This window comes from Balaenoptera physalus, assembly GCF_965194825.1.
Source record: "Balaenoptera physalus genome assembly, chromosome: Y".
NCBI classification, from domain to species: domain Eukaryota; kingdom Metazoa; phylum Chordata; class Mammalia; order Artiodactyla; family Balaenopteridae; genus Balaenoptera; species Balaenoptera physalus.
The window spans coordinates 3,861,533-3,882,811 of NC_138904.1; the positions used below are offsets into that span (position 1 = coordinate 3,861,533).

At 39.0% G+C, this 21,279-nt stretch overlaps 1 protein-coding gene across 8 annotated transcripts in view; it reads right to left on the reverse strand.

Annotated features, from left to right (window-relative positions):
• Positions 1-21,279, reverse strand: part of LOC309653429 (neuroligin-4, X-linked) — a 581,567-nt gene that overhangs the window by 121,247 nt on the left and 439,041 nt on the right. For 7 of the 8 annotated variants that reach the window (XM_082448092.1, XM_082448088.1, XM_082448089.1 and 4 more), the window contains one exon: positions 3,487-3,639. The exons of the other annotated variant lie outside the window; for it this stretch is intronic. In XM_082448092.1, the coding sequence (XP_082304218.1) occupies positions 3,487-3,639 (153 nt within the window). The remainder of the gene's footprint in view (positions 1-3,486; positions 3,640-21,279) is intronic. 8 annotated transcript variants of the gene reach the window in all.

A 21,279-nucleotide genomic window follows, 5' to 3' on the forward strand; every position in this document is an offset into this window, starting at 1 on the left:
ATAACCAAAAAGGTAATACCCTCTCAGCTAACCTAAAATCAGCATTTGAATGGAGGTCTAATTAACCAACTGAAGATGCAAATTAGAGACGATTAATGAAGGAAAGCAAAGGTAAGAGCCACCCATAAATAAATTCCAGGTATTTCCAACAATAAGCCTCAGCGAGGAGATTCCTCTTATATAGCAATGGTCTGTGAACAATCATCATGAAAAAAAATAGAGGCAGATTTGATAGAACTCAAGTTTTAGCTATGTATGCTTTCCTAATGACAAAGGTATACAGCAGGACGTAGGAAATATGCTTTAAAAAGAGATCTCCTTTGAAAATAAATGGACCACCAGTTTGTTCATTAGACCTTGTGTGGGTATGAATAATTACTTTATAGCTGTGATGGTACATCCCAGTTTGCCTGGAATAATCCCAGTTTATTAAGAGCATTATTAACAATTTTCAAAGTGTCCTGGATTAGATAATAAATTACATGCTCAACGGCTAGGAAGGTTGTGTGATGCAGTTCTGATTAAAGAAAATATTCACTGTTCAAAAAGCACGTGCGAAGATCCTGTCATCTGTCTCTTATTACGAGTGTCTTATCATCGCTTTTGTTTAATTAAGGTGGTTCCGTTTAGACGTCAGTATTTGACAGATATTACCGTTTTGGCCAGTCGCAATGTTTTTCAGTGGATCAACAGTGATGGTAATAAGATGTCCAAGGCTATTAATAACACTGGAAATTATCACCTGTCTGGGTTTACTGGCTCATAGTTCTGGGCTATGAAACTTCACGTACGTAAACCCGTTGGACGTTTATATGGTATGTACAATAACCTTGCCAGAGAGAGGATGGGACCACCTTTTAGAGAGACTCAGAAAAAAATCAGCTGACTTTCTCAATGTCACAGCACAGACACCAAGTAGTTCATTTTTATCACATTATAAAAATCCATGTTCTTTCCACGCCAGCCTCCTGCTTCCCTCTGACCATCATCCAACTTTCTAAACCCTTCTTTTGGGTAGGAAAACAGCATTTGTTACTCTGTAAAAGAACGGTAATCATCTCAAACAATGCTTTTCTATTCCTTGGGCAGAAAAATAGCATTTATGAATTTATTCCTTTTGAAAAAAAAACTGAAACACTATTTCAACATTTTGGTAAAAACATCTATTCCTATCAGAGTGCTAATGGAGACGATCATCACCGTGCATGCTGTACCATTTTACTGGATCCTTTTTAAAAATATCTGGATGCCAAGGGTCTGAAATATTTTTCGAGAGTGATACTAGTGATTTCCTGCAAGCAAAAAGTAAACGGCCACCGCACAGTTTTCCAGAGGACGGTAGCCCATGCAAGATCCCTGATAACAATAAACCAAGTCCCATTTAAAAAATCTCTATCGCCCTGTATAACCAGCAAAGTTGGCACACTGCACTCCATCAGATAAAAGGGGGTCTGTGGTGCTGGGCTTCACACTAACTCATTCGTGGAATGTAAATAGACCGGCTTGGAGATGCTAAATTGCTTCTTTTATTTCCATGCCATAACTCTCACAGCCCTCTGTTATCTTACCAAGATTTTTTTCTTTTTAACTCTCAGCAGCAAAAGGTAAAATTAAAATTGTTCAATGAGAAAAGTTCTAAAAGCAAGCTTTTGTTTTTCTTCTTTTCTTAAAAAAAAATGAAGGTGTGTATAATTCCCACAGTACTTTTCCAGATTCACAAATGGGCCAAATAGATAAGAGATCACTGTGTAAAGCTGCTTAATACCAGTTTGGCGTTAAACGGGGGAGAAAATCGATTTCTTTTGAAATCTAACCTTTTAAGTCACATCACCACCACGTTGTGCAGGCAGGAGGACGCTTTGTTATTCCACTGAAGCAAAGACTCACCCAAAGCCCATTGCTTTGTTCAGAAAGCAGCGCCCCGACCTGGTGATGCTCCCAAGGGACGCCCACACTGCCCTCTTTGAAAGGGCTGCTAGCAGCAAGCCCTGGCCCGTGGCTTCCTTTGCCCACCTCTTCCTTAGAATGGACCTTTTGTAAAACATCAAGCAACAACATTTCCGGTTTCAAACACCAGTAGCCAAAGCAACTAGCCAGAGGCTTCTGAAAAACACTCAGGGAGGCATGCCATCCTCGCTGCGCAACACAAACGGAAATCATTCCCCAAAGATCTGGCTCCTAGCACCGACGAGAAAAGAAAAGGAAATAAAAACCACAAAACAAGAAGGCTCTAGACTCTGAGGCTTTTTGTTGTGTTTCATCTTAAAACCCTGAAACTTCCAGTACTTTATCGATGCTCCAAAACGTCCAACTTTGCAAACATCTGTGGGTGATGTGCATTCCTAAATTAGAAGGTCATCTACAACCTATCCCCTTACTCCGGGGTCTTCTATAGGTGAATGTTTTCAGTAGTGAATGAAATAAAATGCTCAAAACAAAATTAAAACATCAAGTTGAAAATAAAATATTCTTAGTGATACTTGCCTCTTTGGAGAAAACATTTCTTGTTTGAAACAGGTCCGTTGGTCCATTTTATTTTTCATACTTTTTACTATAACCATCCTGTGACATACAGATCTCATTCTCATAGCCACCCTGCTGTAAACTCAATTTTCTGCATCCTCTCAATGCATTTTTGCCTTGAAAACGAACGTTGTTGCACAGGCTATGGATATTATTCATGAACTGACCAAGAGCAGGCAAAACCACAGAAGAAGGTAAGCTTCAAAATATTAACTTCAAAACATGCTATTTTTTTTTTTCCAACCCCCAGTTGGGGAAAAACGAATTTAACACCGAAACAACAGAGAGCTGCTCTTGAATTCCTATGCACTTGGCCAATGTCCTTTCATCATAAATCATAAAATTTACATAAAATGAAAAACCATCAAATTACAAAATTCAAATAGGAGTATTCCATCTCCCGTAAATGCAACAGACAAGCAACTCTTCAAGATACAACAGACACAGACAACGCATTAAGGAATTAAGTAAAAGATTTTCCAACAAACGATTAACTGATTAACACACCTACAAAACCACAAAAGAAAGCTAATGTCTATGGCCATTATCTACCGTTACCAAGTTATCACCTATTACCAAATGCGTTATCAGACACGTCTCCAAACTGTGTTCATTCCACAGGGTTATGTCGGCTAAGCCCACAGAAAGAAAAGTGCTTTCAATAAAATATCATGTTCATTTGGTCACCTTGGAGGCTGCATTTGTTTGAGGCGGATCCTAGGAAATGAAATTCCTGGATTAAAAAGTGCAAACTTTAAAAAACAACAACAACAACAAAAAAAAAAAACAGACGGCGCTGCATGAACGTTAAGGGACAAATATATCTTGCAGCATGAAGTGAGCTCTGTGTAGTAGAGATTTCTAGGAATTAGAGTAACACAGTTGGAATCAACGAGCCCAAAACCAAAAGCAGAACTTCCTCATGGCCTCCTGTGCGGTGATCAGCAAGACGGAATCACTCACCTAGAATCCCCAGGCGGTAGTTAATTGTGATCACGATGACATTGCCGTAGCTCGCTAGGATACTGCCGTCAATCATGTTGCCTGTGCCCTCCATGTAAGACCCGCCATGGATGTACACCATTACTGGCTTCTTAGTGTTCTGGTCATGGATGTCTGGAAAAGAAAGCCAAGTAAGGAAACACAATAAAACATCATGCTGATTAACCAATGCTAAATCAAGGGCAAAGGACGTGGGTGACTTTTCCTAGTTTAGATTGGAATCAATCGCATGGCCCTTTTTAAATTAGGTATGTTCTTGGTAAGATGGCCTAAGGAAAATGGTCAATGTTGTTATATTTTCTACTCATAGAAATGACGCAGGCATTGGAAGGAACGTGTATGCAGGTGTAGGTTTCTGTATGTATCTACAACACTAAAAATACAAGGATGGAGATGAAATACGTCTTCCCTAAAGAGCGCTCACACCCTAGAAGGGCATCTATTACAAAATATATTTTTATCATCTAAGTAAGTGTGAAATCAACGTCAAAATTATAATTTATTTTTACTGTAATTTCTATCTTCAGTCAAAGATGAGCTTATAGATTCATTTTCAACTTAACAACGAGAACATAAAACTAGTAATGAAACCATAAGCTCTCAATACAGGGCACGTGATGACAAAAAACAAATAAATGGTTAAAAATGATCAACAGGACAGAAATGTGTAAAAACAAAACAAAATGTCCAAGCAAGTGTTTTTTCTCTAATTTACTGATTGCAGGAATATCCCAACTTAAGTGACAAAAAAAAAAAAAAAAGAGAGAGAGAGGAGAGCAGGAATAAAAATGGCACAAGATTCCAACCTCAAGATGAAAGTTTGGCAATGCTACATATTTCTACAGGGAATATAAACTCCCATTGTGATCTGCAACCACAGTACCCAGAGTCATTATTATTTTATTTAACAATGATGTGAAAATCCTATTTTGCAATGTTCTGTGACAACAGAAGTTTGGAGACCATATGTCCGTCTGTAGAGCCTACTTTCTGAAAAGTTGTGATTAAATAACTTGTTTGGTGTAAATCATCCCTTGGGCTTACCTTGAATGCTGAAGAATCCTGACCTCGATTCTAATGATTTCGGGATATTTATGTATGTATATACATATATATGTGTGTGTCATTTGAATATCTGTATATCAAAAGAAAACCAAATGTATCCATGTACATTTATTTTCGTTTTTTCTTAAATAAAGACTTTTTTTCCCTAATTCATGGAGACACTTTTGAACTATCAGAAAGGAATTTTAAGGAAACAAACCACCCTTTGGATGGTGGCTGCATTAGAAAATGAATTACGATCATGATCTCAAAACAGGCTCCTGGGTGCCACCTTACAGCATCCAGAAGGCAAAAGAAACCCCGTGGTCACAGTCAAGTGCAGAAAAAAGTGTCAAGCTGCCCATGTGCCTGCAGGTATTTAATCCGCCGCAGAACACTATTTTCTCCCGTAAAACTTAAATAGGAAGTAAAAATCATTTTTTAATCCTTCACTCATCATATGCTACGTGGAATTTTTAAATAAATCACTGCCCCTACAGGGGCCTGGCGTTTTACACGATCCACCCCTCTCTCTGGATCCTGATTTGCTGTGTTAGCCCTTATTTATGTTACCATCCTGCAGTAGGCTGCACGCTACTCCACTGTGGGAAAGGAAGCAGTTGAGATTTTGAGGGCTGCTTTACGTGGTTCCCTCAGAGAAAACGTTAGGTTAACAGCTCTTACCTCCGAGACACAAAGAACAGAGTTCTCATGAGGTTGAGGAAGAAATAACCAGATGCCAGATTCGTTCGAAGTTAAAAAAAAAATCATCATAGTTTCTTGGTATGAAAGGAAAACTAGACGGCATGTTAACAGTAATAAAGGTGACTGGTGAGAACTGTGAAAACAGATCCTAATGATCAAAAGGGAATAATACACTGAGAAGCCAGAGAAGAGCAAGATGCAAATTAACACGCATAGTTGGTTACACAGGGATAGGGATAAAACTGCAGGTGTTCTGAGGCTTCACAAAGGAGAGGCTAGCTGCTGATTCAGGTGCAGGTATGATACTCCAAGGCCATCAGAAGAACTTTCTTAGAGGGTTATTAGAAGCAGGGAGAACCCTATGAACGCAGGTTAAAAAAAAAAAAATTAACTAACAGTAGTGTTGAGAGAAGAGCGGGCACGAAAGAGCAACATTGGCAAAACTTCTTTTCTCGTAGAGCCACTGATTTATGAAAAAAATCAAAGAGGGCAGGCAAACCAAGCAAGTGACAAAAAGCGACTTTGAGGGCAGTTTTGCTTCCCAGCAAGGATAGCTCCCCACTGCACTTTAAACTGCCTTTCAGCCAGGGAACCAAAGGTCCATCGAGGGCCTTCAACGTTTTAAGGTAAATAAACGGAGATCCATGCATTTTGCTACTCAGATGGGAAAAACATGTTTTCCCCCAGCTTACACAGCCTTAGAGCCAGCAAAGGCTGACTTTAAACATTTCTTTTTTTTCTTTTCTTCTAAACTGTTTATTCTGCTGAAGGAAGAGGATACAACGTGCTAATGATGGTTTAGATGTCATATTAGCTTCCATCTTTAAAAAAAATCACTTTACTTCTAGTGTATAATCTGTCAAACAATTTGAGATCCTTCAAGAAGAAACTCTCCACAGCAGCTAAACATTTTTTGGGGAAAAATGTTCTTAAAGCAGCTGTGGTGTGAAGACAAAGATGCATAGATCTAACTTTTTGACAAATTTCAATTCCATCCCCCCTTTTTTTTTCTTTAAAGTTGCTAAAAGGCAGTTCTGAAAGAAACAACCTCTTTAAGACACTTTTTCATGTATTTTACTGTGAGCCAGAGAAGATTCTTTGAAAACCCTATTTTGGAATCAGTATGTTTGAAAAAAAAAACAAAAAACAGTAAAAACAAACAAGAACGGAAATGCCAGCCCACTGAAAAGTTCTACTGAGGTGTCTCACTGTGCAGAGAAGAAATTAAGAAGACCAAAGCTCCAAAATACAAAATTATGAAATAACATTCGGAAGGAAGAAAAGAAAGCATACATGCATGTTTTAAAATTTCATTTTCTCTTCTTGTGACCATGCCAAAAAAAAAAGAAAAAGAAAAAGAAAAAGAGTTTCCTTGTAAATGGCATTTTGTTACTCACTTCATACTGAGAAACATTTATACATGTTCTCCCAGGTGATTTGCAGTCATCTACATGGTCATTGGGATTAAAAATGACAGTGGTTTCCAAACAAGAAGAAAATAAAGAAGCACACAAAAGTGTACTCACTTCAGATAAGGGAGGAAAAACAGGTTGAAATGAAAAAGAAAAAAAAAAAAAAGAACGATAGATATAAAATCATGCACCAAGGTCGAGCTTTGAAAAAAACAAAAAATACCTTCATCTTCACCACGGTCATTACTGGTTATATCATCAGCGTTTTTCTTTGTGTTGGCTCCTGGTGTCATATTGAGAAGGAAAATAAAGGGAAAAAAGAGAATTCAAAAACAACAGGTTTGCAAAAAAGTCAGAAGAAAGAGAAATACTACCCAGTAAAAGAAAAAAAAATAATGTCATACAAAAAGTTGAAATCTGTTACATTTGGATTTCAAAAACATGAAATAGGGAGATGCAAAATGCATATAAACATAAATATGTCAAGAAGAACAAATTCAAAATGTTACTTACAAAAAATATTAGATACTCTGTGAAAATGCAGTTTGGGGGTTAAAATGATATTACTGCAAAAAAAAAAAACTAACGTGAGTTTAAAAAAAAGGAAAATTATTTTAAAAAGGGTTTCTCACATTTTATAAAGAAATGCATATGAAGTATTCAAATGTTCCTCTAGTTTTAACATGTTATAATCTAGATACATTTTTGAAATGTCACTGATACAGTTTTGCTTAGGAAATTCCATAATGTAAGAAGAAACACATTTAAACAATAAACATGAAAGAACTTTAATCAAAATATCTTAAAACCAACATTAGTTTCATGCATAAGAACTTAAAAGCACAACATTCATAATAAAAATCAGAAATGTCACTACTTTATTTAAATCATGAAGACTCACCTATCCCCAGTAGCTACAGAATATTGCACATTATTTATTCCTTTTGTCTACTGTAAACAAACTACCACTTTCAATAAGTATTTCTGAAGTCAAGATAAAACAGTATAAATAATTTTTTTCTGCGTTTGAAACACTTATTAAATATTGCTTGAATGTTATTGCTATTTGTAAAAATAAATAAATGAAGTCACCTACCTGGATGACCTGCAACATAAACCACCTTGAAATTTCCATGTAGGCAAAATGAACAGAGGGTCCCTTAACCACGCCAAAAAAAAAAAAAAAAAAAAACGGAAAAAAGGTAAAAAACAAAACTCTCCTATGCTCTCTGTATGCAGTGTGCCATTTTGGTTTTTCTATTTTCCAGATACAAGAAGCTAAAACATTCAATACCACTTGAGTTGTTTAATTAGCTCAACTGCCTTCTTTTTATAGACAGGCACAGCCCACAGGTATACCTATGGCAGTCCTGGATAACTCGAATTGTGGCCATCAATTAAAATGGTCTTTGCCTTCCTCCACGGATACATGGGTTAAGGGAGAGGAAGTTTAGTCACTATCACCCACAACACTTGTAGCTGGAAAAGCTCCTTCAGTTCTACATACCTCAGAAGGGCTTAAACATATTTTGAAACCAAGATCTGAAGTTGCTGGTTTTATAGCTCAATACGGGTTGATTATGGTCAATTTCATGTGGATAAACAAGTAAAACTGGGAGGGTAGGTGGAAACCTGATTCCTTGTATTTGTTGATTTTTTTTTTTTTTTTTTTTTTTGTGTGTGTTGATTTTTGAGATTTAAATTTTCCCACTGTAGACAATTTCAAGTTACCAATCTAAAGTCATTGACAAGAGCTTGGAAAAGAAATGTCCAAGACCCTTTGAAACTCAAGCTTACTACTAGTTTCATGTCATCTACTTGAAAGTAGAATGGAGTCTTCTAGGAGACCATCTTTTTTCCTTACAGCACGTTCAAGTCCAATCTTTTAGAAAGTACCATGACACTAACGTGTCTGCCTATTATAGTCGTCAGCTTAACATGCAAATCAATTCACGTCCAAGAATTCCACTGCATTGAAAGAACTTAAAACAAACTAAAAAAAAAAAAAACTCATCAAATTAGCTCCATTGTCTTTTGGGTTGTTTTGGTCAGAGTTTATCAATATAAAACTTATTTCAAAGCTATCTCATGGGCTGAGTTTACGGCAAAATCATGTTAGGAAGCGTATAAGAAATGCCTTTCTTAGAGAAACAGGCTACATGGATGATAGAACTAAAGTCCTCATCTGAAAAACATTTCAATTTTTGGAAGATTTTCTAAGTTTGTAGAGAAACAGGTCACCTCTTTCATTAAAAAAGAGAAGACACTAGACAAACAAAGGTGTAGTCAAAACACATGCAATGGATTAGGGGAGAGAAAATGTTGTCTGATGAAGCTGATTCCCTCCCAGAAAATGTGTCCCTTTAAAAAGTTTGACCAACTCTCCTGAGAACCAGCCTTCCCACAGCAGTCGGCATTAAGAAAGGTCTTTAATTAGGACTCCATACCTGGACTTTGTCTTTCCCATGAGCCTGTCCTAATATCCCTGTCTCCTTCTGGATTTTCTTCTTATAAAACTCTTCTGTCTTCCCAGCTGCAGCTGGAAACTCAGGCGCATGACCGCTGGCCTGGCTCAAACCCAAACAAAGGCCATTCTGCAAGGTCTGGGGTGAGTTAAATGCCAGAGCTCTTTCCCAAGACCCAATGCTCAATGTCTTCACGCTCACCATCAGTGCGTGAAATCTGAGTAATCTGAAATTCTTCCCGGGGCAGGAGGAGAGGCAGTATTCAAGGAAACTTCCCGCCAAAGATGGAGGAAGATTTCTAAAGATTTACAATGCTTTGGAAATTGGTATAACCTAGATACATCACTGATTAAATGGTAATCCAGGGTAGTCTCTTTGACTCTCTACCAAATTCCTTTGTTCAACCAAGTGTGATTTTCAAGGGCTCTACTGAGGTATAATTTTAAATCATAAAATCAACTCACCAAGGTGTCAAGTTCAAGGATTGTTTTTTTAGTCAACGTATGGAGTTGTGCAACCATGAGCGTAATCCGATTTTAGAATATTTCCTTCACCCCAAAATGATCGCTGGTGTCCGACTGCAGGCATTTGATGTTCCTAACCTCAGTCTCAGTCAACTAGTGACTTAGTCTAGATTTGCCATTTCTGTGCATTTCCTATGAATAAATTCATATAGTATGTAGTCTTTTGTGTCCTGCTTCGTTCACTCAGTATAACGTTTTCAAAGTCCATCCGTGTTGCAGCATTTCATTCCTATTACTCATACAGATAAATGATAGTCTACTGTATGGCTACACCGCATTTTGTTTATCCACTCATCTGTTGACTGCCACGCCATTTGTCTTATTTCCACTTGGTGGCCAGTATGAATAACGCTGCTATGAACACTTATATGCAATATCTTTTATGGATGTATATTTTATCTTGGGTGGATATCAAGGAGTGGAATTGCTATGTCACATGGCACATTTATGTTTAGCACTTTAAGAAACTGCCAGACTGTTTTCCAAATCAGCTGCATCACTGTATATTCCCATGAGCAGCATATGCAGGTTCCAATTTCTCCACCTCCTACCCAAGACGTGTTATTATCTGTTTGATTATACGCATCCTAATAGGTGTCAGACGGTGCCTCACTGCGGTTTTAATTTGCATTTCGCTAATGACTTAATCATGTCAAGGATCTTCTCCTCTACTATCTTCTTTGGCGGGATGTCTATTCAAATATTTTCCCCATTTTTTAAATTGGGTTCTTTGTTCCCTATTCTTGAACTGTAATTATATTTTTTAGAGACAGGTCTTTTGCCAGAAAGACGATGTGCAAATCTTTTCTCCCCATCTGTGTCTTCTCTTTTGATTTTCTCAATGGTGTTTTTTGAAGTGCAAAATTTTTTAATTCTGATGAAGTCTAACTTATCGACTGGTTTTTTTTTTTTAAAGCTTGTGTTTTTGATATCACATCTAAGAAATTCCACCTAACGAAAGGCCCTGAAGATTTCATGTTTTTTCCTAGATGTTTAAAAGTTTTACTTCTTATATCTTTCATTTATTTTGAGTCAATGTTGGCATATGATATGAGGGAAGGTTTGAAATGCATCCTTTATCCAATAGTCTCAGCACCATGTATTGAAAACACTCTCCTTTCCTCAGTGAATTGCTGTGACACTATTCTTGCGAGTCAATTGCATATAAACGTGAGGGTTTATTTCTGGACTCTTTAATTATATCCCCTTCTGTATTTCTTTTTTTTAATATTTATTTTATTTATTTATTTAATTTATTTATTTGGTTGTACCTGGTCTTAGTTGCAGCTGGCAGGCCCCTTAGTTGTGGCATGTGAACTCTTAGTTTTGGCATGTGGGATCTAGTTTCCTGACCAGGGATGGAACCCTGGCCCCCTGCATTGGGAGCTTAGAGTCTTAACCACTGTGCCACCAAGGGAAGTCCCCCTTCTATATTTCTATCCACATGAGTATCCCACTGTCCGAGCTTTAGAGCATGTTTTGAAACAGGGAAAGGCAAGTCCTCCAACTTTCTTCTGCTTTTTCAAGATAGTTTGGTTTTTCCAGGTGCTCCGCCACTCCCGGCGAATGTTCCAATGAGCTTGTCAATGGAAGCAAAAAACACCTGCTGAGATTTTGATGGAAATTATTTGCCAAACTACAATTTTAAATTAATTTTATAGAGCAGAGTCTGACCCAGAAACATAATTAGATATCGCCTTTAATGTTCTATGTATATTTAATTTCCCACCCTTTTGTTCTTTTTCCATAAGCTGCTGCAATATTTGTTCTCTCAATTATAACTAATTAAATGGCCTAAAAACCAACTGAGTTCTCTTGAGTATCTAATTTAGTTACAATCATGAACTATGTAAATACAGGTGTTAGAGGACACAGGGAAAAAGATTCTGCTGTAATTTATTCCAGAGTAAACCCATCCCGTGCCTGCCGAAAAGGCATTTCAAAGTCCAGACAGGCCCTGAGTTTTCTTTTGGTCCCCAAAAGACCAGAACAATATTCCTTTACATCTAATAATTAGCATCTCCAGCAAACCTCAGTGGGGAAATGGCTCTAAATATTAAAGGGAATACTGAAATAACTTCAAACAAATCTATTCCACTATTAAAATTTAAATATGATTTTATAAATAAAATATCTCAATGTCCAAAGTCCTGAAGGATGTCCATGTTTTTTTATACCTGTTCTTCCGATGTTCCCTTTTAGCACTTTATCTACATCATTTTCAAAACTCAAACTATTTAAAATAGTACTTTGTATCATAAATGTAACAGGAACCCTTTGTAGACAATTCGGAAAACGGAGACCAACCAGAGTCAATGAGAAAATAAAAGTCTATGGAAAACCTCTAGATGCTGCAGTTAACATTCTGAGGCAGGAAACTAATTTTATAAGTGTTCTTTTTAACATACATTAAGTTATGGTGCCACCAAAGTATGCAAATCATGTAATAAAGTCACCAATGGTGTTATGGGATCACGTCATCTACACAATATAAAGAAATGACAGAACCCAAAAAAACCTTTCCAATTATTGCTCTTAATGCAAGATATCCTATTGAAATGTATTTATCAGCTCATATTGATTTTTTTTTTTTTTGGTCCCTTCCAAGGGCAAATTCCAAGTCCTACTTTATCTTGTTGTCTCAAGGAAATATCTTAAAAAGAGCCTGTCTGGCTAAGTGCATTGTTTTCCATATGGACGAAGTTGTATACTGGGGTATGGGAGAGAGAAATGCTTTCTTGGCCATCACTGATAGGTATGTGATTGATTAGCTAGTCACTGGGCCACAGAGGACTACTTCTTTAATGTAATCAATACTGGTAGGAGACCGGCAAGCAATTAAGATGCCCAGGGCTCACTCCAGCAATGAACTGAATGGGACCTGCCCCACCTCAAGCTGTCCTCATTAGTTTATTCACTGGTACACACATTCCTCCTGCAAACAGGTACTGACACTTCAAGTATGCTGGCCCCGGGCCAGGGGAGGAGCGGCAGCTGAGGCAGACACACCCATCCTGAAGGAGGTCACTCCTATCTGAGACAGACTCGCACAGGATGACTTGGATGGGGCTGATGAACGTCTTCATCCGTTTACTCTCTTGGTTGGGAGTCGTCTATGATGGGAAGGTGCTTGCTTGCTGAGGATGTGGTGGGTACCAATAAGTAAGCACGCATGGGTGAGCTAGGGTGAGGGCTCACTTTCTATAAGCAAAGGAGGTGGGCTGCTCTGAGTGGGAGGGGAAGGGGAGCAGGGGCAATCAAGACCCCAGGAGAGGGAAGCAGGGCAGGAACCCCACTGGGATACCTCTTCTGTCACCCCTACACCTTGATGATGGGCTGTAACAGAGATAAACACTTGTGGATGAAGAATGTCACCTGCCATATCAGTAAACAGAAGATGCTGCAGCCATCAAGCCCTTAGCCACTGGCACCCGGATGGGATTCAGGATGCAGACAAGTTGGAAACTGGCCCAAGACAGTTAATATGAGATCAAACGAATGACTTCAAGGAGCCCAGACTCTTGCATCTTCCCATACATAGAAAAATGCTAAATTCATTAACGTGAGATGTCTGGTTTTCATTAATTAACAGTCGTCTTTTGATGTCCTGATTACCTGGTCTTTGTTGCAAGAACTCCTATACATCCAGGCCCCTCCCCTACCTCTTTGGGGCGGCCCCTCAGAGCTACCTGAGTTGCTGTGTCCCACACTTAAGTTCTCAGAAAGTCTGCCAAGGAAAACATAATTCTCAACTTTCAGGTTGTGCGTTTTTTTCAGTCCACACTCTCCACACATAAATCATAACATATGTTCTAACTTCCACGTTCACATCAATTAGCACAGTGAATCTCAAAGACAACATGAAACATTTTATCTGTGGGTCCATCCAATGTATGTGCCCCTTGAAAACTTGGCACCTACAGAAAAGTTCAACTTCTGCACTTGAAGAAATCAGCATAGCTGACCTACTCCTTCATGTCTGCTTCTCCCTGAAATCAGAATATCTAAACAAGACCAAGTTACATGACTAACAAAAATATGTGTACATCTTGGAAGCTTGTCTAATGGAACCTTCAACAAAGTGATTCCCTGAAACCAGCATTTGGAATGATTTATCTCTTTTTTTTTTTTTTTTTTTTTAATACATGCCATGGCAATGCAGGAAGGTCACGTTTGTGATCAGTCCTGAAGGCCACTCTTTCATAACGTGGGGGAAGGGTTTTGGTGACCAGAAAGCCTTAGGAAAAAGAACACCTACAAGGGGAGTGTATGGAAATTTATTGCCCTAAAGTCATCAGCAGAGTTATACTTTGAGAAAAAAGTTCAGAAAGCTATCTCTGAATTTGAAGATCTCTGCTCCAGAATATATAAAGAGATACAGAATCACTGAGTTATAGGAGGTAGTTGATTGGCAAAAGTTCCCCAATTTTACAATCCTCCCCGTGATTTTGTGAGTTTGTGTTCCCACCATTTGGATCTTGAAAGGCTTTATGATTTGTTTTTCCAACAGAAAGAAAATGATGATGGACCAGTTCTAAGCCTGGGACCCCAAGTTCCCCATACCTGTGGAGTTCATCATCCAGGTGTGCCAGTCAAGCACAGATGAGCATGCTTGTTGACAAAGACCTTATCCAATGGGCACCTGTGACCTGCAAGCTGGTCCCACACACAAGAACGTCCCAGCTGAAGACACTCAAGATTTCCAACCCAAAGCACCAGGCACTAAATAAAGGATGACTTAAAAAGCTGAGATTTGGTATACAAACAGCTCCTAAAACTCAATAACAAAAAACCAAAAAACCCCAATGGAAAAATGGGCAGAAGACCTAAATACACTTTTCTCCAAAGAAGACATACAGATGGCCAACAGATGCTCTGAAAAAGAAACAAGGGCTTTTCTACTCAGGAAAATCTGCATCAGGCAACACAAAGCAAATATTTATTTAAGAAGAATCTTTCCAGAAATACAAATAGCCAATAGGCACATGGAAAGATGCTCAACATCACTAATTATTAGAAAAACACAAATCAAAACTACAATGAGGTATCACCTCACACCGGTCAGAATGGCCATGACCAAAATGTCTACAAGCAATAAATGCTGGAGAGGGTGTGGAGAAAAGGGAACCCTCCTACGCTGTTGGTGGGAATGTAAATTGGTGCAGACACTATGGAAAACTGTCTGGAAGTTCCTCAACAAACTAACAGTAGAGCTACCATATGATCCAGCAATCCCACTCCTGGGCATATATCTGGAGAAAACTCTAATTCGAAAAGATACATGCACCCCAATGTTCAAGGCAGCACTATTTACAATAGCCAGGACATGGAAGCAACCTAATTGTCCATCAACAGAGCAATGGATAAAGAAGATGTAGTGCATGTATACAATGGAATATTACTCAGCCATAAAAAAGAAGGAAATAATGCCATTTGCAGCAACATGGATAGACCGACAGACTGCCATACTAAGTGAAGTCAGAGAAAGACAAATATTATATAATATCATTTATATGTGGAATCTAAAAAATACTACAAGTGAAACTGTATGCCAAACAGAAACAGACTCACAGACACAGAAAACAAACTTATGGTTACCAAAGGGAGAAGGGGGTAGGGATAAACTAGGAGTATGGGACCAACAGATACAAACTGCTATACATAAAATAGAAAAGCAACAAGGATTTACTTTATAACACAGGGAACTATATTCAATATCTTGTAATAACCTATAATAGAAAATAATCTAAAAAATATAGATGTTTATATATATATATACTATATCTGAATCACTTTGATGTACACCTGAAACTAACACAATATTGTAAATCAACTATACTTTAATAAAAGAAAATGAAAAAAAGAATTGTGCCGCTTAATTTACCTTGGATTGTCACTTCAGGAAAATTAAAGGCATACTTTTGTGATTACAGTAAAAATAGGTCTAATTCTTTCTAACATTCTGGCACTTCAAAATGCCTCACTGCAATAATGGGAATAATAAGAGCAGTGGTTTCTTTTTTTGGGTGGGGTATGTTTTCTTTTTCTCTGACTGGCTTTGGAAGACAGACAGAGAAAAATATGAATAATCATTTTCCTTTCTTGTTTAGCTGGAATTAGGAAGCATTGATTTCACACTTTCCCTGGTAGGAATCAAAATAAATCTAAAACTTTATAGGTGTCTGATATATGTCTATGCTTCTTATATAAAATCTCAGGGCATTGTACAGACTACCATAAGCATTTTTGTTTGTTTGTTTTTTGGCTGCATTGGGTCTTCGTTGCGGTGCGCGGGCTTCTCATTGTGGTGGCTTCTCTTGCTTCAGAGCACGGGCTGTAGGAGCGCGGGCTTCAGTAGTTGTGGCACGTGGGCTCAGTACTTGTGGCGCACGGGCTTAGCTGCTCCGTGGCATGTGGGATCTTCCCGGACCAGGGCTCGAACCCATGTGCCCAGCATTGGCAGGCTGATTCCCAACCACTGTACCACCAGGGAAGCCCCCGTAAGCATTTTTTGTTATGAACTGTGTTACTGAAATATTTCTGCTCACAGGCATGATAGACAAATCCAATTAGATTTACATCAATCTCCCCCAATTTTATTAGCACTTTTACCTGATAGAATGTATTCCCCCCAACAGTCTCTGTGAGTTTGAGATTAAATGACAATGTATTTAAAACTGGAACTAATTTAGTATTGAATTATGCTTGACGTTTTTTATGCATCTTTATTCAGAAAACTCGTGTTGAAAATGAAATTGGCTTTGGTTTGCCCTGAGACACCTCTTGAAATATAGTTGTACTAAAAAAAAATAAACAATAAACCTGTGTGTGTGTGTGTGTGTGTGTGTGAGAGAGAGAGAGAGAGAGAGAGAGAAAGAGAGAAAGAGAGAAAGAGAGAAAGAGAGAGAGAGAGAATACACACACATATTCTTGCCAAGAGAGTCTGGAAGATTTTCAGTTGTTTTCCTAGCGTTAACTGTGATCAAAAGCTTCTTTATGTAGCCAGAACACACCACTGACTAATGGGTGAAATCTCTATGTGAGTTTTTGGTGTGGAGGACAAAAATTATGAGGAGCTGGAACCTTTAGCTTATTCTCCTTTTTCTGTCTAGGTAAAAGAATAAACTGAAAAAGATAGACATATAAGTATGTATAACTGAATCACTTCGCTATATGCGTGAAACTGACGCAACATTGTAAATCAACTATACTTCAACAAAATCAATAAATAAAATAAAAGAATAAACTGTCTGCCTCAAAAGTGGCTTGTCTATCTTTACCAGGCAAATCAGTCAAGCTGTCTTTGGCTTTCCTTGACTCTGTGTCTAACGTGGGAACCTAGCAGGCAGTCATGTCCTCAAAATCAAATGAAGTCTAGATTTGTACAAAATCATCCCACTCTTCAATGCCTGCCTCTGTGGAGCCAGAAGATGCAAATGACATGACCCCAGTTAAAGGCCCCAAGAAATATATATATTTTTTGAGAATCACAAGGTCACTGAGGAGTCTTTGGGATGTATGACCGTTATTACCTCAGATAAGGACTACGGCCACTTTATCCACTTTTGAACTTAGCTGACTGGCCACCATAGAGCTGTCCCTTGTTCTGCTCAGTTAGAAACTAAAGGATGTACTGATATAAACAACAGAGATGTCAACCAGAAAACAAACCTAAGGGAAATGACTCTCAATCCTTTTCCGTTTTCTTTTTCTTTTTTTTTTGGCTGCGTTGGGTCTTCATTGCTGCGCACGGGCTTTCGCTAGTTGCAGGGAGCGGGGGCTACTCTTCGTTGAGGTGCACAGGCTTCTCACTGCGGTGGCTTCTTTTGTTGTGGAGCACAGGCTCCAGGCCTGCAGGCTTCAGTAGTTGTGGCTCGTGGGCTCAGTAGTTGTGGCTCGCGGGCTCTAGAGCGCAGGCTCAGTAGTTGTGGCTCACAGGCTTAGTTGCTCTGCAGCATGTGAGATCTTCCCAGACCAGGGCTTGAACCCGTGTCCCCTGCATTGGCATGCGGATTCTTTGCCACTGCACCACCAGAGCACTCATTCACACACACACACACACACACACACACACACACTCAGCCATGTGTACATGCAGACTGGCACACAGCCTCCTAACACCCCAACATACACCTCCATCAAAGAGGTCGTTTTAGATCAGAAATGTGTCTGGTTCCCTGGCATGCTTGATATCTGTAAACCAAAGCCAATGTGACAGTTTTCACTTAAAAGTGCATGCCTCCTTTTCCTATTAACACCCTAATTTTGTTTCTGTGTTATAGAAAATTAACATTCCTGTACTTGGTGCTAACTACCGTATGACTAGAGTGGAATAAAAAAAATGGGAACATCAACGTAGAATATGAAGTACCCAAATATTTACGGTGACTAAGCAAAACACCACCATGATTACACCCTAAAATAATGAAGACTAGGAAAACATTATACTATTTCCTTTAATCCAATCATCAGGAACTTTCTGAAGGATGGAGCTTAAAAGAATCACTTAACCAGAAATACCTTGCCTAAGTCGCCTTCAAATCTGCTGGTTCCCTAGGAAGAATGTGAACGCTGCCTTGCACACAGCCAGTGGTTCGTAAGTGCTGGTTCATACGAGTGCCAGGTGGCGTTGTTTTAATGGCTCCCCAAGCATCTACTGCATGTTTCTGCCTCCCAGATTCTGGTCACGCAGCGTTCTCTTACGAGATTCTGAGACTGTGACCCATCTAAATCTCCCTCCTGAGACTCACTGTCTAACTTTGAAAACCTCAGAACACCCAGTGCAAGGGCCAGCAACTGTATGGCAGGCACCCCAGGGTCTACTGCACAGGAGGAAACCACCTCTGGATTCATGTGTCCCAGCAATGTTCCGTGGGTGTCCCTGATGACACTGTGCCTTGCATGACAATTACTTGCGCGTGTCACTGATATGCCCCACAGTCCCCAAGGATGGCAGGTGTATATAGATTCTTTCCTGTGCGACCGAAACCACTTAGCAGAGGAAGACCTTGATCAGGGAGGTGCCAACACAGTGCTGTGTCAGCAGTAAGCGAATCATAAGCACTTGTTTTCTATATGACTCAAGGCTGATGACATGGACGGCAAGATGTTTTTTGAAGCAAAATCCCATTTGGATTTTAAATGCAAGATATTTTCAAAGTATTTTCATGGATATAGGACATTGGGATGCTCAAAGCATCCTTGGGAATTACAGACGAAGGTTTGTGATCCGCACTTTTTGCTTTCTTTTTTTTTCTCATAAACTTAGATTTTAGGGGAGTTTCACATGTCAAGAAAGATGGTAAAGACAGTAGAGAGAGCTGCCATATACCTCACACCTCTCTTATTAACATCTGGTCCAGGTGTTATAGTGAGTGAGCCAATAGTGAAGTATTATAATTAACTCAAGTCCATACTTTATTGAGGTTTCCTTCATTTTTACCAAATGTCCTTTTTTTTTTTTTTTTTTCTGTCACAGGATCCTACATTCTATTTTAGTCATTATGTCTCCTTAGATTCTTCTTGGCTATGACAGCTTCAGACTTTTCTTGTTTCTTCTGACCTTGACACTTTTGAAGAGCTCTCACCAGGTGTTTTGTAGAATATCTCACAATTGGTTTTTTGTTTTTTTTTCCTTGACGTTTTTCATGACAAGACTGGGGTTGTGAATTTGGGGAAGGAAGCCTGGAGGTCAAGTGTCCTCATCACATCATATCAAGGGTGCATGTTCTCAATATGACTTGTCACTGTGAATGTTGACCTTGATCACCTGGCCAAAGTCACATTTGTCAGGTTTCTCCAACATAAAGTGACTCTTTTTTTGATATTGAGCTGCATAAGCTGCTTGTATATTTTGGATATATTTAATCATTTAAATATATATTTTGGATATATTTAATCATTTAAATATATACATTTTTAAAATATATATTTAATATATTTATATTAATCCTTTGTCAGTGGCTTCATTTGCAAATATTTTCTCCCATTCTGAGGGTTGTCTTTTCATCTTGTTTATGGTTTCCTTTGCTGTGCAAAAGCTTTTAAGTTTCATTAGGTCCCATTTGCTTATTTTTGTTTTTATTTCCATTTCTCTAGGAGGTGGATCAAAAAGGATCTTGCCTGTGATTTAGTGCCCATCGACAGATGAATGGATAAAGAAGATGTGGCACATATATACAATGGAATATTACTCAGCCATAAAAAGAAACAAAATTGAGCCATTTGTAATGAGGTAGATGGACCTAGAGTCTGTCATACAGAGTGAAGTTAAGTCAGAAAGAGAAAAACAAATACCGTATACTAACACATATATATGGAATCTAAAAAAAAAAGGTTCTGAAGAACCTAGGGGCAGGACAGGAATAAAGACGGAGATGTAGAGACTGGACTTGAGGACACGGGGAGGGGGAAGGGTAAGCTGGGACGAAGTGAGAGAGTGGCATGGACATATATACACTACCAGATGTAAAATAAATAGCTAGTGGGAAGCAGCCGCATAGCACAGGGAGACCAGCTCGGTGCTTTGTGACCACCTAGAGGGGTGGGATAGGGAGAGCGGGAGGGAGATGCAAGAGGGGGGGGATATGGGGATATGTGTATACGTAAAGCTGATTCACTTTGTTACACAGCAGCAAGGAACACACCATTGTAAAGCAATTATACTCCAATAAAGATGTTTTAAATAAATAAATAAATAAAGGGACTCTCTTCTCCTCCTTGAATTTTAGAATCTCTGAAAGGAAGTCAGCATGCAGAGCCAAACCCAAGAAGTAGAGATTCAGTGCTCCAATGCCTTGAGGGAGAGGACCTCCATAAATTATTTGGAATGCTTCTGCATGGGAGGTGTGTCTTCTCTCCCCAGTGGTAGGGAGAATCATGTCACCCTGTCCTCAAGAGGTCCACGCCCTAACCCCCAGAACCTGATAATATGATATGATACACAGCAATAGGGAATTCAATTTGCAGGTGCCATTAAGGATGCTAATCGCCTGACCTTAAAATAAGGAAATCTCCTGGATTATCCCAACGGAACCCCAAGAGCCCTTTAGAGTGCAAGACGAAGGCAGAAGACAATCAGAGTTAGAGAGAGACTGGAAAATGCTAAACTGTTTGGTGGGTTTATGGTTGTTGTTTGTTTTGTTTTGTTTTTTTGCAGACTAAGGAGGGCGCCTTGAGCCAAGGAATGCAGGTGGCCTCTACAAATTAAAAAAAAAAAAAAAAATCAAGAGATAAGTTTTCCCCTAGATCCTCCAAAGGAACTCAATCCCGCCTACACCTTGATTTTAGCCCAGTGAGACCCATTTGGACTTTTTTTAAAAATAAATTTATTTATTTTATTTTTGTCTGCATTGGGTCTTTGTTGCTGTGCGTGGGCTTTCTCTATTGCAGCAAGCGTGGGCTACTCTTCGTTGCAGTGCACGGGCTTCTTATTGCCGTGGCTTCTCTTGTTGCAGAGCACAGGCTTTAGGCACATGGGCTTCAGTAGTTGTGGCATGGGGGCTCAGTAGTTGTGGTTCACGCGCTCTAGAGAGCAGGCTCAGTAGTTGTGGCACACGGGTTTAGTTGCTCCGCGGCATGTGGGATCTTGCCGGACCAGGGCTC